At 67.8% G+C, this 15,660-nt stretch overlaps 9 protein-coding genes across 9 annotated transcripts in view; 4 read left to right on the top strand and 5 right to left on the bottom strand.

Moving 5' to 3' along the window:
* The window catches only part of GAPDH_3 (uncharacterized protein), a 2,093-nt gene extending 914 nt beyond the window's left edge, over nt 1–1,179 (top strand). Inside the window, exon 4 of the mRNA XM_003055613.1 lies at nt 41–1,179. Coding sequence (XP_003055659.1) covers nt 41–1,023 — 983 coding nt within the window. The 3' untranslated portion in view covers nt 1,024–1,179. The remainder of the gene's footprint in view (nt 1–40) is intronic.
* On the bottom strand, nt 1,139–3,101 carry MICPUCDRAFT_24405 (uncharacterized protein). The gene is made up of 2 exons (XM_003055075.1): nt 3,028–3,101; nt 1,139–2,862 (listed from the first exon to the last, which is right to left on the bottom strand). Exons 1-2 carry the CDS (start codon nt 3,059–3,061, stop codon nt 1,427–1,429), a joined length of 1,470 nt encoding a protein of 489 aa, XP_003055121.1. The 5' UTR covers nt 3,062–3,101; the 3' UTR covers nt 1,139–1,426.
* A 301-nt stretch (nt 3,102–3,402) lies between these two features.
* MICPUCDRAFT_50548 (uncharacterized protein) lies at nt 3,403–4,171 on the bottom strand (the record flags this gene model as incomplete). The annotated part of the gene is made up of 2 exons (XM_003055074.1): nt 3,403–3,789; nt 3,971–4,171. The coding sequence occupies 2 exons, from the start codon at nt 4,169–4,171 to the stop codon at nt 3,403–3,405; spliced, it is 588 nt and encodes a 195-aa protein (XP_003055120.1).
* Nucleotides 4,172–4,811: 640 nt separating this feature from the next.
* MICPUCDRAFT_50547 (CYTH domain-containing protein) lies at nt 4,812–5,645 on the top strand (the record flags this gene model as incomplete). The annotated part of the gene is made up of 1 exon (XM_003055612.1): nt 4,812–5,645. The coding sequence occupies one exon, from the start codon at nt 4,812–4,814 to the stop codon at nt 5,643–5,645; it is 834 nt and encodes a 277-aa protein (XP_003055658.1).
* Nucleotides 5,646–7,532: 1,887 nt separating this feature from the next.
* MICPUCDRAFT_7831 (uncharacterized protein) lies at nt 7,533–8,172 on the bottom strand (the record flags this gene model as incomplete). Its single annotated transcript, XM_003055073.1, has 2 exons — nt 7,533–7,667; nt 7,864–8,172. Coding segments are annotated over 2 exons (444 nt in total), but the record flags the coding sequence as incomplete, so codon positions are not given.
* A 678-nt stretch (nt 8,173–8,850) lies between these two features.
* MICPUCDRAFT_50545 (uncharacterized protein) lies at nt 8,851–9,333 on the top strand (the record flags this gene model as incomplete). Its single annotated transcript, XM_003055611.1, has 1 exon — nt 8,851–9,333. One exon carries the CDS (start codon nt 8,851–8,853, stop codon nt 9,331–9,333), a length of 483 nt encoding a protein of 160 aa, XP_003055657.1.
* A 226-nt stretch (nt 9,334–9,559) lies between these two features.
* On the top strand, nt 9,560–11,200 carry MICPUCDRAFT_12415 (uncharacterized protein; the record flags this gene model as incomplete). Its single annotated transcript, XM_003055610.1, has 3 exons — nt 9,560–10,066; nt 10,142–10,300; nt 10,436–11,200. Coding segments are annotated over 3 exons (1,431 nt in total), but the record flags the coding sequence as incomplete, so codon positions are not given.
* A 45-nt stretch (nt 11,201–11,245) lies between these two features.
* Nucleotides 11,246–13,414, bottom strand: MICPUCDRAFT_61618 (uncharacterized protein; the record flags this gene model as incomplete). The annotated part of the gene is made up of 1 exon (XM_003055072.1): nt 11,246–13,414. One exon carries the CDS (start codon nt 13,412–13,414, stop codon nt 11,246–11,248), a length of 2,169 nt encoding a protein of 722 aa, XP_003055118.1.
* Nucleotides 13,415–13,821: 407 nt separating this feature from the next.
* MICPUCDRAFT_13173 (uncharacterized protein) lies at nt 13,822–15,311 on the bottom strand (the record flags this gene model as incomplete). The annotated part of the gene is made up of 3 exons (XM_003055071.1): nt 13,822–14,309; nt 14,469–14,910; nt 15,252–15,311. The coding sequence occupies 3 exons, from the start codon at nt 15,309–15,311 to the stop codon at nt 13,822–13,824; spliced, it is 990 nt and encodes a 329-aa protein (XP_003055117.1).
* Nucleotides 15,312–15,660: the final 349 nt, after the last annotated feature.

Raw genomic sequence — 15,660 nt, 5'->3', positions numbered from 1 at the left:
CTCCCCCCCCCCCATCCAAACCCTCCCACCATTATCCCAGGCCGCAACTTCCTCCGCTGCTGGCACGGGCGCAAGGACTCCCTCCTCGACGTCGTCGCCATCAACGACTCCGGCGGCGTCAAGCAGGCGTCCCACCTCGTCAAGTACGACTCCATCCTCGGCACGTTCCAGGCGGACGTCAAGATCGTCGACGACACGCACATGTCTATCGACGGCAAGTCCATCCAGATCGTCTCCTCCCGCGACCCGCTCCAGCTCCCGTGGAAGGAGCTCGGCGTCCAGATCGTCATCGAGGGCACCGGCGTCTTCATCGACACCCCGGGAGCGTCCAAGCACCTCACCGCGGGCGCGTCGAAGGTGATCATCACCGCCCCGGCGAAGGGCGACGACATCCCGACGTACGTCATGGGCGTCAACGCGGACGACTACAAGGACAGCGACAAGATCATCTCGAACGCGTCGTGCACGACGAACGGCCTCGCGCCCTTCGCCAAGGTGCTCGACGACAGCTTCGGCATCATCAAGGGCCTCATGACGACGACGCACTCGTACACCGGCGACCAGCGCATCCTCGACGCGTCCCACCGCGATCTCCGCCGCGCGCGCGCGGCGGCGCTCAACATCGTCCCGACGTCCACCGGCGCGGCGAAGGCTGTGGCGCTCGTGCTTCCCCAGCTCAAGGGGAAGCTCAACGGCATCGCGCTCCGCGTGCCGACGCCGAACGTTTCCGTCGTCGACATGGTCATCCAGGTCGAGAAGAAGTGCACCGCGGAGGACGTGAACGCCGCGTTCCGTGAGGCTGCCGCGGGGCCGATGAAGGGCATCCTCCAAGTTGTCGACGAGCCGCTCGTGTCCATCGACTTCCGCTGCACGGACGTGTCCACGTCCATCGACTCCGCGCTCACCATGGTCATGGGCGAGGACCTCGTGAAGATCGTCGCGTGGTACGACAACGAGTGGGGTTACTCCCAGCGCGTCGTCGACCTCGCGGAGCTCACCGCGTCCAAGTGGGGCTCTAAGTAAGTGGTCGGTCGCGCGACTGGAAGGACGTCGAGCACTATCACGGGGCGCGGCGTCCGGCGGGCGTGGAGAAGAGGAATTTCAACTCGCAGCGCTTTGGCTTGTAGAGTAAACATTTAATCAAAGACTCTGTGATGAATCAATCAAACGAATCTAACCGATCGATCGTATCGTTCGCTCGTTTCGTCGTTCGTCGTCTCGCGGACGCGCGCGTCGTGTCGTCGAGGCGCGCGTTCGGTTCGATGTGCTTCGCGTCGCTATTAAAAAATCATATTTCCCCGGTCGCGCGTCGACGCTTCTTCTTCTCTTTCTTCCTCCTCTTCTTTTACACGACGTCGACGTCGTTCGCCCGCCCGCTTCACACCACTCGCGCTGCCTGCTGTTCCGTTCCGTTTAATCATCACGCTCACGCCTTCACCTTCTCGGCCTTCTCGAGCTGCTGCCCCACGGACGCGGACTCGGTCCAGTTCACGCCCGGGAGGATCAGCGACTTGTCCACGCGGTCCTTGTACTCGATGATAATCTTAAGAAGCGAGTCCATGAGCGCGTCGGACATCAGGTGCGGCTCGAGGCCGAGGTCTTGCAGCTTGGAGTTCTTCGCGTTGTAGTAGTGCTCCTCCATCTCCGTCCTCGGGTTCGGGACGTTGATGACCTGCGGGTCCAGGCCGATCTTCTTCCCCGCCTCGGTGATGAGCGCCGCGAGCTCGTTCACGCTGAACTGCTCCGTGAACTGGTTGTAAATCCGCATCTCGCCCTTGTCCGCGGGGTTATCGCACGCGATCTGGATGCACCGCACGGTGTCGCGGATGTCGAGGAACCCGCGCGTCTGGCCGCCCTTGCCGTACACCGTCATCGGGTGCCCGACCGCGGCCTGGATGCAGAATCGGTTCAGCGCCGTGCCGAAGACGGCGTCGTAGTCGAGGCGGTTGATGAGCGCCGGGTCCATCATCGTCTCCTCCGTCGCGACGCCGTACACGACGCCCTGGTTCAGGTCCGTCGTGCGCATCTGCCACGCCTTCGTGCAGAAGATCATGTTCGTGCTGTCGTGGCACTTCGAGAGGTGGTAGAACGAGTTGCCCTGCTTCGGGTACGGCAGTGTGTCCGTCCGACCGTTGTGCTCCACGGTGAGGTACCCCTCTTCGATGTCGATGTTCGGCGTCCCGTACTCGCCCATCGTGCCGAGCTTGATGAGGTGGCAGTCCGGCGCGAACTCCTTGATCGCGTACATGAGGTTGATGTTGCCCATGACGTTGTTCGTCTGCGTGAAGACCGCCTTGGTGCGGTCCATCATGGAGTAGGGCGCGGAGCGCTGCTCGCCAAAGTGCACCGCGGCGGTGGGCTCGAACTTCTTGAACGTCGCGCTGAGGAACTCGTAGTCGCACACGTCGCCGATGAAGAGCTCGATGTCCTTCCCGGAGACTTCCTTCCACTTCCGCACGCGCTCGTGGATGCCCCGGATCGGGGTCAGGGAGTTGAACCCGAGGGAGTCGTCCATGCCGCGGCGGCAGAGGTTGTCGACGATGCATACCTCGTAGCCGCGGTTGCTGAGGTGAAGCGCGGTCGCCCAGCCGCAGTACCCGTCGCCGCCGATGATCATGACGCGCTGGCCCTTGCCCGCGTCCGGGTCGTCCGCCTTGGAGCGGTCCGCCTTCGCGGCGGCGAAGACCGCGGAGCGAAGCGCGCGGATCTGGGACGACTTGGAGGCGGCGACGGACGGCGCCGCGAAGGCGGCGAGGGAGACGCCGTTGAGGGAAGCCTTGCGCGCGGAGAACGCGGAGGAGGACGCCTTCGCGGTGGCGCGCTTCGCGGAGGCGCGCTTCGCGGTGGTGGTGACCTTCACGCCTGATGATCGAACGGGGAGGCGGAGGGAGGAGGCGCGAGCGTCAGATCGAGCGCGGGAACAGAACAATCGGAGATGGAATAATATGACGTGTCGGCGTCCGCGATCGAGGCGACGACGGCGCCGGCGCGGCGTCGCGCGCGCGCGCGGGGCGGGCGCGGACGCACCGACGGCGGAGGCGGCCATGGTGAAAGCGCTCATCCTTGGTGGAGTCTTAAAGGGTGCGTGCGAGAGACGCGCGGGAGGTCAGTGCCGCGCGGCGACGTTCCCGCGGACGCCGCGAACCGGTGGACCCGGAACGGCGAGGCCCTGAGAGCCGTCCATTTTTCGCGCTCACGCTTCGCGCTCGCGGTTTCGCAGCTCGGTTTCACCGCGCGGAGATTTCAGCGACCGCGCGCCGGTCGCGGTCGATCGCCGCGACCGGAGATCGAAAGCGAGCGAAAAACCAAAAAATCGACGCCGGCGAGTGAACGCTCTCTACTCGTACCGCGACGCTTTACGCCGTCGCGTCGACCGCACGACGTTATCGATAACACACCAACTCACTCCCCGCTCAAACACGCGGCGATGATCGGCGCCGCGGCTTCGCTCGCGGCGAGATACGGCCCCCTCTTGCTCTCCCACACCGAATCTATCACCTCCGCGAACCTCGCCCACTTGACGCGCGAAAACTCCGCGGGCTCGCCGTCTAACCCTCGGAGGTCGCAGAACGCGGCGGGGTCCTCCGTCGTCGGGAGGTGAAACAGCGAGAACTCTAAGCGCTGCCCCGCGAGGCCTTTCTTCGCGAGCCACCCGCCGGCGAGGTAGCAGTACTCGTCGGACGGAGGTATGGACGCGACGAAGCGCAGCCCCGTCGCGGCGTCCCCGACGCGCACGCCGATTTCTTCGTACAGCTCGCGCGTCGCCGCGGCCTCCGCGGTCTCGGTCACCTGCGGTGGGTGGGTGGTGGCGTTGAAAGGTACGTACGGCGCGTGAGAAGACGGTCGCGGCGCGGCGCGGCGCGGCGCGCGGATGGGATGGAATCTAGGGCGCGGACTTCGGGCGGTGGGCGGGACCGAGAGAGAGACGGGAAGCGATCCAAAAAAAATCATTCATTCGTTCGTCGCGCACCTCGATCCCTCCCTGCGGCATCCCCCAGGACCCCGGGCGGTCGCTCCTCTCGCCGACGAGGACGTCGCCGTTTTTGTTGAACACGAGCGCGGCCGCGCACCGTCGGTACTGCTTCCCGTTCATCTCCACCCTGCACTCTTCCGGGTAGACGCGCTCCGTCTTCGCGGAGGCGGACCCGGCACCCTCGGAGGCTGTCGCCATCGTCGTCACGGGTCTTCTTCGCCGGCGCGGCGGCGGCGGCGGCGGCGGCGACGACGACGACGGTCGCGGGATCGTCACCGCGCGCGATGCGGCGGCGCGGCGGAACACGGATGCGGCGGCGGCGGCGGGGACGACGCACGCCTTGAGCATCGCTCGGAGCGGGGACGACGCGCGACGTGGTATGATGCTTCTTCGACGCGGCGGTGCGTTTGCGTTTGGTTTTCTCTCGGAACAGGAGGCGACGGACCGATTCGGCGTCGCTGATTGGCTGAAATCGTCGTTTATCAAGACTGTTTATATTTCTTAAATGCGGGTCTTCGGGTCAAGATTTCACGCTGCTTCACCGAACGACCGTTCGGCTGAGTGATGACACCACCGCTGATACACCGGGTGAAAACCCGGGTTCAAGGTACCAACTGGCTTTCGACTTCATCGATGAAGTCGGAACCCGGTTCCTGTAGTGTAGTGGTTTAGCACCTTGGACTTTGAATCCAATAACCCCAGTTCGACTCTGGGCGGGAACTGAAGCGCTTGCTTTTTGCCGATCAACCTGACAGCTGAAACCTCCGGCGGAAACGACAACGACCGAACCGAACCCGTCGTCGCGACGACGCGCGCACTCCGTCGACCGCGGAGGTGGATGTCGTCGCTGGCGCCCGTCCTCGCGTCGCGTCCGCGCTCGCGCGTCTCGCCTTTTCGTCCTCCTCGCGTCGGCCACCGCGTCGCCGCCGCCGTCGTCGCCGCCGCCGCCGCCGCGAGCGCGGAAGACGCGCCGGAGTCGGCGCCCTCCTGCGTCGTCTCGGAACCCTCGGAAGCGCAGAAGATGATCGAGGTCGAGCGCAAGTACGGCGCCCCAGCGGACCTCAAAGCCGCGATTACGACCGCGGAAGGGACGCTCACGAAGTCCATCATCTTCGGCGACACGTACTACGACACCCCGAACTGCGACCTCGCGGCGAAAGACGTGTGGCTGCGTCGAAGGGAGAAACAGTGGGAGATCAAGATTCCCGTGGAGGGGGAGGGGGGGAGAAGTGGTGGCGAGCGGAGCGTGTTCCGCGAGGTCGAGGGCGCGCGTTCTGTCGCGGACGAGCTCGCGGCGGCGTTAGGTCTCCCAGCGCCGAGCGACGGCGGCGACGGCGGCGGCGCGGACGGCGAGGAGATTTTGACGCGGGTGATGGCGGACGCCGCGGCGCGTCCGTTCGCGGAGTTCGTCACCGAGAGAGTCTCGTGGTCGTTGGACGGCGCGTCGATCGATTTTGATCACGCGTCGTTCGGGCACTCCGTCGTGGAGGTCGAGGTCATGTGCGAGCGCGCCGAGCAGGTCGAGGACGCGGAGAAGAAGGTGGAGGAGGTGGCGGCGAAGTTAGGGTTGGAACCGCTGACGGAGACGGGCGGGAAGCTCGAGACGTTCATACGGAAAAACTGCCCGAAGCACCTGGCGGTGCTCGTGAGCAAGGGGTACCTGAAGCCGTGACGTCCGCGGACGCGATGCGTAGTATCGCGCGCGCGCGCTAACACATAAATTAATTAAAACTATGATAGCCCTAAATTAAATTAAACGAAGGGCAGCGCGACGACTCGAGCCCTACGTCCAGCGTCGGGACGCGGCGGCGCGCGAAGACAGTCGACGGCCGCCGCCGCTGCCGCCGCCGCCGCCGCCTCTCTCGTCGTCGTTCTCCCCCCCCTCCTCCTCCTCCTCCGCGAGAGATGTAGTACCCCCGCCCGAACACGAACCACCCCCGCCGCGGCACGCGCGCAGCCGCTCGATCATCTCCGCGGTCCGTCGCGCGTCCTCCTCCCTCAACGCGTCCCCGCGCGCGAACCGCCGCAGATGCGGAGGCAGCGACGCGTAGGATTTTTCCGGCAAGCCGTAAGACGCGGCGAACGACGACACGCGCGCGGCTTCGATCTCGCGCGGCGTCGAACGCGCGCACGTCGCGGCCGCGTTCGCGGTGGACCGTCGAAGGACGCGCGACGACGACGACGTCGTCAACGTCGACGACGTCGTCAACGTCGACGACGTCTTCTTGCTTCTCGCGCCGCCGACCGCGACCGCGGCGGCGGACTTTTTCTTTCTCGTCTTGGCTCTTCCCGCGGCCGCCGCGTCCGCGCCGCTCTCCGCCGCCGCGGTCGTCTGGCGCTTCGCTGACGACGCCGACGACGACGCGCGCGGTGGCTCGTCGTCTGACGTGTCGGACGACGAGTCGTCGACGTCGTCGTCGGTTCGCCTTCGCGTCGCCGCCGCTTTCGCTCTCCCGCCGCCGCCGCCCGCCGCCGCCGCCGCCGCCGCCGCCGCCGCCCTCCCCTCCTCCTTCTCCTCCTCCCCGTCGAGCTCCGACGAATCGTAATCGTACTCATACTCGTCGTCCTCGTCCTCGTCCTCGCTCTCGTCCTCGCGCAGCGCCGCGGCGGCGGCCGCGGACGCTTCCCCGCGCCACGCCTTCAGCGCCTTCACTTCCTCCGCGACGTCCACGCCGCCGATCGAGTGATGATCGCGCGCGAGAAAGATCCCGTTGTCCACCCCGATCGGCCGCGGGCCAGTCGAGCCGGTCGAGCTCGTCGAGGCGGCGTCGACCGGCGTCGGCCCGGGAGAGTGCGAGAACGGCTCGACCGCGAGGGAGTAGTGCCTGCGGAGGACGCCGAGGACCCACTGCGCGGCTTCCCACTCCTCGAGCGTCTGCGTCTCTCCTCCCTCGCCGCCGCCGCTCGCGTCCGGCGGCCGCAGCACGTGCTCCCTCGCCCTGCACCCGGTCACCCTCAGCTCCGAGACCGCGTCGAACCTCAGCGCGACGGCGCCGCAGCACTGATGCAGCCCTTCGTTCGAATCCAACGCCCCGCCCGCGCCGCTTCCCGGCAGAGCGTCGAACGTCGCCCTCGACGGATGATACAGACAGTGCGCGAGTTCGCTCGCGGGAACGAGCGCGCGGCACCGCGTGCACGGCGGGAGGACGTGTAAGACGCCCCAGAGGTGCCAGTAAATCTCCCGCCACGTGTGCTTCCGCGCGCGCAGCCGCTGCAAGTGTCGATGAATCTCGAACCCCGGCGATCGCATCGGGACGTGCCTCGCGATGACGTCGCCGTTGAAGTCGACGTACGTCCGCGCTCTGGGACACGTCAGACGATTCCGATGCGCGGAACTGTACAGGCGGCCGCACGCGGCGCAGCGCGCGACGGACGTCGTCGCCGCGCGCGCTTCGAGCAAGCGCTCGAGCTTGAGGCGGTAGAGTTTGGACACGAGCAACGCGGCGCCGTTGGAGTTGGAGTTGGACGTCGACGACTTTTTTTCGCCGGCGTTCGCGTCGTCCACGTCCACGTCGACGTCGACGTTCGCCGGCGGCGGTTCCGGCGCGCGTCGCACCAGCTCCAGCGTGTCCTCGGTCAGCTGCGCGGCCAGCCGTCGCAGCAAGTGCTCCGCGAGGCAGCTCACGTCCAAGGGCTGGTTCACGATGTCGAGTATCCGCGCGCGAATAAACGCGAGCGCCTCCTCCGTCAGCCGCTCCATCCGCAGGAAATCTGATGAGGGTCAAGCGACGTCGGGGTGGGTGGAGTTGAAAGGCGTCAGAAGCGGAGTTGAAAGGCGTCGCGGTGTGTCGGGATCGAAAGCGAGGGACCCTGGGCGGAGAGATGCAGACGCCGGGAGAGAAAGTCCTTAAGGATCGGCGTTCACCGCGTGAACGCGGTCGTATGGGGACCAGTGCGAACAATAACGCGCCCGACGATATCAGCACCGGCACGACGTTCTCCACCGTCAGCGTCGGCCCCTCCGCGATCCCCCCCGGCCCCGCGGTCGCGTTGACGTACTCGAGCAGCCACGCGAAGACTTCGACGTCGCAGTGCACGGACATCTCCGTGGGCGGGCGCGACGAGCTCTGACCGGTCGTCGTCGTCGCGGACCCGGAGAGGTGCGAGCGGAAGTAACGCATCTCGCGCGTCAACAGCGCGAGCTCGCACGTGAAGTCGCGCCGCGCGTCCCTCGCCTCGTCGAAGACGTGGATCACGATCGTCCGCGCGCCGCCGAGCCCGTCGGAGGAAACGCTCGACGACGCCGCGGTGCGGACGACGTCGCGCGCGGACGTCGTGAACCCCTGGAGCTTTCCGATGCGATCCGACGTGCTCGTCGTCGGCGGCTTCTTCTTCTGCCGCGAGGGCGGATCCGACGCGGACGCGGACGCGGACGCCGCGCCTCCGACGCCGCCGCCGCCGGCGCGCTTGGATATCTCCTTCGCGGACGACCGCACGCCGAGCGTCGCGACGCGTCCGAGCGGGGAGTGGAACGTCCGCCCTCCCGCGGCGAGATTATTATTCGCGGTCGTCGTCGAGACCCCGCTCCCGCTCCCGCCGCCGCCGCCGGCGGCCCGCGCCGCGGAGCCGCTCCCGCCGCCGTCGCGGCTCTTCCCGCCGCGGCCCGCCGCCGCCGCCGCCGCCGCGGACGTCTTCGACGGGAACGGCATCGCGCCCCGCGACCGCGTCGCGCGCGACGTCCAATGCGCGGCAGCTCGCGGTCGTCCTGTTCAAAAACATTTCCCGATCAAGCCAGCCGGTTACCGGTCAAACTGACCCGCACTTGTCCCAGCTGACCGACGGCCGAAGCGCCGGAGGCGCTGATTTGAAACCGCAGTCTTCCGAACAGAAACTTCTTCGCGAACGGCACGCGCACGCTCGGGACTCTTGCCACTCCGATGGGCGCCTCCTCGGCGGACGACGACCCGGTCGCGGCCGTCCGCGCGATGCTCGGGCGGAAGCTGCGCGTGCGCGTGACCGACGGCCGCGTCTTCTACGGCTACCTCACGTGCTTCGACAAGCTCGGGAACGTCATGCTCGAGAACGCGACGGAGTGCCGCCCTGGCGCCGCGGACGGCGCGCTCGAGGACGACGCGAACGACGGCTCGTCGCTGGAGGCGGCCGCGATCGGAGGCGCGTCCGCGGCGTCGTTGGAGAACGTCTGCCACGGCACGGACGAGGCGCGGCACGTCGGGTTGGTCCTCATCGAGCTCGCGCAGAGGACGCGCGTGAGTTTGTGGGAAGACGGCGACGGCGACGGCGACGGCGCGGGCGGCGGGACGACGAGGACGGGGATGGGCGGAGGGGTGCACCCGAAGGCGTTCGAGGCGATGCGAGGCATGGCGGACCTGTCGATCGCCGCGACGGCGCCGAACGCGTAGAGCACGACTCCTGCATAGCTAGCTAGGCATAAGATAGACTATCATATTCGCGCCCCCTGTGCTTCGCCTCCGTCTTCCGTTTCTTCGTCGCGGGCGTCGAGGCGCGTCCGACGAGACGCGCTGACGACGCCGCCACAGAAGTCATCCATCGTCCGTCGTCAGCGCTCGTCTTCTCTTCGACGAACGCTCCGCGCCGCCTCCACAAGAGCGCCGCGCGCGCGCGCGCCCCCACACGCGCGCGATGGCGTCCGCGTTTCTGGGGTTCATCTCCCAGCTCCCTCCGCGGCACGTCGACCGCCTGTACAACTCCCCGCACGCGTGCCTCGCGGTCCTGCGCTCGCTCCCCGAGCTCGCGAAGCACTACTGCATGCGACTGATGTACGTCGAGGGAGGCGTTCCGTCGATCGATATGGACGAGTGGGTGACCGACCTCGGCCGCGACGCGCACGCGGAGAGCGTTCGCCGCATGCGCGAGCTCAGGGTAATGCTGCCGCTGGAGGACGTCACCGGCGCGGCGGGAGACGGCGAGTCGCTCGGTCTGAACCCGAAGTTTCAGCGCGGGATGCGCTCCATCATGGAGGGCGGAGGATTCGGCGACGGATTCGACGACGACGACGCGGCGACCGCGAGCGACCTCGGGAGCGCGCTGCCGTCGCCCGAGGACCTGGAGTCGTACGCGAAAGGGCGATGGGAGGCGCTGCTGTTGACGCTCACGGGCGCGAGCGACGCGTTCGTCGTGAGCGACGGCGATCGGGGGGGATCGGCGATCGCGAAGAAGAAGGGCGCGGGCGGGGGCAAAAAAGGCAAGGCGGCGGCGGGCGCGAACGCCGCCGACCTCGACGTCGGCGCTCTGTTCCGCGCCGCGGGTTTGATCGGGGACGCGTCCAAGGGCGAGAAAGAGGGCGTCACCGAGGCGGGGTTCAAGTTCTTGCTGAGCACCGCGCGGGAGCAGATATGGGCGCTGTTGGTCCGGTACATCGAGCGGTACGCCCCCGGCGGTACAGCCGGCGGCGGCGCGGGGACGGAGGCGGCGCCGATGACGATAGACGACGACGACGACGACGGCGGCGACGACGACGGCGACGCGAACCCGAACGCGCAGGACGCGCCCGCGGTGCTGAGCTTCCTTCTCAAGCTCACGTTCCAAGCCCCCGGGGTGGCGTACTCCACGGACGGCTTGCCGGCGTCGCAAAAGGGCGTCGTTCGAGACGTCGCGAAACTCGGTCTGCTGTACCCGCTCGCGGCGGCGGGGAAAGGGTACTACGTCCCAACGTCGCTGAGCAGCGGTCTCTCGGGCGGCGGTGGCGGCGACGACGACGGCGACGGCGGAGTTGGGGGCGGGGGGAAGAAGAGCGGCGACGGCGGCGGCGTCGGCGCGCGGGGGCACATCATCGTGGAGACCAATTTCCGAGTGTACGCGTACACGTCGAGTGCGGTCGAGGTTGAGATTTTGCGGCTGTTCACGCGCCCGGATTATAAGCTTCCGAACCTGTACGTCGGGATGATGACTCGCGAGGCGGTCGTGACGGCGCTGCGCGGGGGGATCAGCGCGGAGCAGATCGTGTCGTATCTGCGGAAACACGCGCACCCTCAGGCGAGGAAGACGCCCGGGCCGGCGATACCGGCGACGGTGTGCGACCAGATTCGGCTGTGGTCCAAGGATGAGAATCGCGTCAAGTACACGCCGTGCGTGTTGTACTGCGACTTTCCGACCGGGACCGGGATGTTCGAGAAGGTGGCCGAGATCGCGAAGGAGAGAGGATTGTACCTCTGGGGGGATCCGGTCGGTCTGAAGCTCGCCGTGCGCGAGGAAGGGCACGAGAGCATGAAGGACGTCTTCAAGAAGATACGCGCGGGGGAACTGTGATGATTCGACGAAATAGTCTCTAGTAGTAAAACAACCTACGTAGCTTCAATCCGAGAGCACGTCGCGGTACCCCGACGACACGAACGACAACACGAACGGGTTCACCTGCGCCACCGCTCGCATCTCCTTCGACCACGACGTCGCGTGCGCGCGCTTCTCGTCGTCCGTCTCGCCCGGCGCGAACTTCTTCACGAGAAGGGCGTAGTACGCGCGAAGGAACAACGCTCGAGCGGCCTTGTACCGCTCCACGACGCCCGAGGGCACGGGCGCGACCTCCGCGGCGCCGCGCTCGCCGTTGACGCCGCCCTCGCGCCACACCGTCGCGATCGCGCCGAGCCGCCACTCCGTCTCCACGACGCGCAACGCGACGTCGAGACGGCGCCAGTCCTCCGCGGCGCCGACGCCGTCCGTCTTGAACAACCGCGGCAAGAACACGTCGCTCGCGAGTCGAAGCGTCAGCGACGGCCCGAGGAACGCGCTGAGCTCCGGCACCGGGTCCTCGCACGCGACGCACAGGACGGTGAAGAACGCGAGCTCTTCCGGGTCGGCCATCTCGAAGAGCGAAGGGACGACGCGCTCGCCGGGGCGCGCGTCGCGGAACGTCGTGTCTAACCGGAACTCCAGCACGTCCATCGCTCGGCTCGCGTACGCGTCCGACAAACACGCGTCTGATGACGTGTCTGATGACGTGGCGTCGATGCCCATGCCCGCGCGCGCGGTGTGGCAGAGCCACATGATGTGCGCGCGCACGAGGCTCTTGTGGTCGTGCAGTTCCGTGGACGTCGAGAGCGCGTCTTCGAACCGTTTCGACGCCGTCTCGAAATCCTCGCACGCGAGCGCTTTTCGTCCCTCGCTCAGGCGTTCGAGGATGATTTCCTCGCCTTCCACGAGCGATGTCGGGCCTTTCGCCGCGATCCGCGCGCGAAGCTCTCGTAACGGCACCTCGAGAACGGTTTCACCGTCGCACAAGACGCCGCCGCCGCTTCCGCTTCCGCCGACGCCGCCGCCCGCCGGCTGCTTCCTTCCCTCCACCACCGAGCACCGCTCCCTCTTCACGGACAACATCTCCGCGGCTTCGCCGTGGCCTTGCACCCCCAACGGGTTAATCAACACCGCGATCCTGCCCTCCGAGCTCCCGACGCCCTGCGCGTATCCGAGCTTCCCGTTCGCGTCCGGCCGCGACGCGAGCCCGGCGATCCTCACGAGCTGCCCGCGCCAACTCCCCGCGTCGGACGCGGCGAGGTCGCCGTCCTCGAGCTCGCGCTCGCCCGCCTCCGGCATGACGCGCCACGTCAGCGGTTCCGGCGCCGGCGCTTCCCGAGTCAGCGGTCTCGACGGCGGCGGCGTCGGGAGGACGCGCGCGCCGGGGCCGGGGCCGGGGCCGGGGCCCGAAGCCGGCGCGGCGGCGGCGGCGGACGCGCCGGCTTCCCTCGACCCGGCGCGCCGGTCCTCGTCCGCCGCGTCTTCGTCGTCGTCGTCCTCCCCCTCCTCGCCGTTTTCCGGCTCCACGCCCGCGCACGCCTCGTCCACGCGCTGCCACGCCTCGCGCTCGTACACGAACATCTTGCTCTCGTCCTCCGAGAAGTCCGGCCGCGGCCGCCGCTCCAACGCTTTCGCCGCCGCCGTCGGCCACCCCCCCGCGACCATCCGCGGCGGCACGCGCGCGTCGCGCGTCAGCGATCCCGCGAGCTGCAGCGCGCGCATCCGCACCTGCGGCGCGGTGCGCGCGTCCGTCTCCGTCGCGAGCGCGAGGAGCGGCGGGAGGAGGCCGGTTGGGACGTCCACGTCCGGGCGCCATCGACGCGTCGCGAGCGCGAGGCCTCGGCGCGTCGGCCACTCGAGATGCGATCCGTCGCGCGAGCGGTGACCAAACTGCGATCGGTGGTCCGCGCCGCTGACGCTGACCAGGATCTGGAGCGTCGCCGCCTGGAGGTGCGTCAGCGGTCTCGCGCGCGCGCCGCCGGCGCGAAGATCGTCGCCGTCGCGCTTGGACAGCATCGCGACGGACCACCGAAGCGCGGATCGCGCCGGCGCGTCCTCGGGGCCCTCGCAGAAGGCGCGCGCGGCGGCGTCGCCGTCGTCTCCGGGGCGTCGCAGCAGCGCGTCGAGATCGCGCAGGCGGGCGAGCGTCGCCGCGAGGTCCACCTTCCCGGGCGCGGTGAGCGTCTCCGAGATGTCGAGGACGCGACCGGCGGCGGACGCGGTCGGCGACATCGTCGCCGGCGCGGGGGGCGGGCGTCGTCGCGCTGTGATCGGCGGTGCCAACAGAAGGAAGATTCCATTGAGCGAAAAGTTGAGAAGTTGGCACCTCGCCGTCGGCGCGCGGCGAGCGTTCAGACGGGAAGGTTCGGACGCGCCACGGTACTGGTATGGGGTGGCTCAAACTCTAATAAAAACAGATACAACCCGACCGTTCGGTCGGAAACTAAGCCAAGCCATCCACCCCGTCTTCATCCCTTCGAAGCGCGCGCGTCCTCGCGTCCTCTCTTCGTCCTCTCTCGTCGTTCGCGCGTCCTCGTCCTCCCCGCGGCCTCGAAAGAAAAACCAAAACCGCGCCGCGCCGCGCCCGCCGAACGATTCAACGTGCCCATCGACGCCTCTCCGCCGCGTCGCTCATCACATCACAACTTGTTGAACGAGACCGGCGTGTCGTTGTGCACCCTCCAGATCGTCTCCCCGAGCAAATTCCCCACGGATAACACCGTGAGCTGCGGGAAATCCCGATCCTCCGTGTGCGGGATCGAGTTGGTGACGATCACCTCGGTGAACACCCCGGACCCCAGACGCTCCACCGCCGGCGGCGAAAAGATGGCGTGCGTCGCGCACGCGTAAATCTCCCGCGCCCCCGAGTCCCTCAACAACTTCGCGCCCGCGAGCAACGTCCCGCCGGTGTCGATCATGTCGTCCACCATGACGACCACCTTGCCGTCGACGTCGCCGATGAGGTTCATCACCTCCGCCTTGTTGTGGCCCGTCCGCCGCTTGTCGATGATGGCGAGGGGGGCGTCGCAGAGCTTCTTGGCGAAGGCTCTGGCGCGCGGGACGCCGCCGACGTCGGGGGAGACGACGACCAGATCCTTCGGCGCGAAGTCTTTCGACGTGAGGTAGTCTAAGGGCCATTCCATACAAAGCGACGTCGGGGTGGAGTTCATAGGCGTCAGAAGCGGAGTTGAAAGGCGTCGAGGTCGGGAATTGAAAGCGAGGGACCCTGGGCGGAGAGATGCGCCGGGAGATGAAGTCCTTAAGGATCGGCGTTCACCACGCCAACGCGGTCGTATGGGGACCAGTGTATAGAACGCGCCTAAGATGACCGTCTCGCCGTAGATGTGGTCCACCGGGATGTCGAAGTATCCGATCGTCTGGAGCGAGTGAATGTCCAACATCACGATTCTCGTCGCGCCCGACTCGGTGAGCAGATTCGCGGTGAGCTTCGCCGCGATGGACTCTCGCCCGCTCGTCCTTCGGTCCGCGCGCGCGTACCCGTAGTACGGGATCACGCACGTGATCGACCGGCACGACGCGCGCCTGCACGCGTCGATCATGATGAGGAGCTCCATGAGGTTATCGTTGACGTTTGGCGGGCATGTGGGCTGGACGAGGAAGACGTCGCAGCCGCGGATGGACTCTTTGATCTGCACGTACACCTCCCCGTCCGCGAACTTTTTGATCGTGGACGTGCCGAGCTCCATGCCGAGGTAGTTGGCGACCTCCTGTGGACGGGAAGACGCGCGATGAATGAATGGGGGCCGCCGCGGTCAGCGTTTCGCGTTTGAACGAAAAAAAAGCGGGTGTTAAGCCTCGCGAGAGCCCGGTCTCGTTTGAAATCTCGCGCGAGCGACCGCCGCCGCGCGCGCGCGCGCCGCCGCGCGACGTCCGGGTTCGACGACCGCTCGCCGCGCGCGGGTTCTTGGATGCGCCGCCGCGCCGCGACGACGACGCGGGGCGGCGCGCGACGCGATGCGGCGCGCGGCGCGCGCGCGCGCGGGCGGCGCGAGGAAAAGCCAACATTTCGCGATCGCGGGGAGAGGGACGAGGGCGAGGGCGGACGCACGTCCGAGAGCTCCGGGTGCGCGCTCCCCGAGAACACCTTCAAGCGCTCGCGGTGCGGCATCAGCGTGACCTCCTCCGGGAACGACCGCGTGTCGGACCCCGCGCTCGCGCCGACGCCGAGCCCGGTGAGGCCCTGGATCGACGCGCTGTCCGCGAAGACGTTGTCCTTGGACACCGTCGCGCGCGTCGCCTCCGAGCGCCGCCGCCGCATCGTCGTCCGGAGACGCTTCTCCGCCGCGCGCGAGGGCGCGAGCGCCGCGACGGACGCGATCGCGCGCTTGGAGGAGACGCGCGTCGCGCGAGGCGCGACGACGGAGGGGTGGACGCGGCCGAGAGCCGCGGCGGACATCATCGCGTGCGCGGCGTGCGCGGAGCGCAGTGGCGCGCGGCCGCCTCCCCCTCGGGTCAAA

Source organism: Micromonas pusilla (genome assembly GCF_000151265.4).
Source record: "Micromonas pusilla CCMP1545 genomic scaffold MICPUCscaffold_1, whole genome shotgun sequence".
In the NCBI taxonomy this organism is placed as follows: Eukaryota; Viridiplantae; Chlorophyta; class Mamiellophyceae; order Mamiellales; family Mamiellaceae; genus Micromonas; species Micromonas pusilla.
This window is presented reverse-complemented; position numbering and strand designations above follow the sequence as displayed.

Bases quoted from the DNA above. Each gene is read 5' to 3' on its own strand.
- MICPUCDRAFT_24405 (XM_003055075.1), bottom strand. From the start codon at position 3,061: ATGAGCGCTTTCACCATGGCCGCCTCCGCCGTCG. The intron at 2,863-3,027 runs GTGCGTCCGCGC...TTCGATCATCAG, and splicing joins CATGGCCGCCTCCGCCGTCG to GCGTGAAGGTCACCACCACC.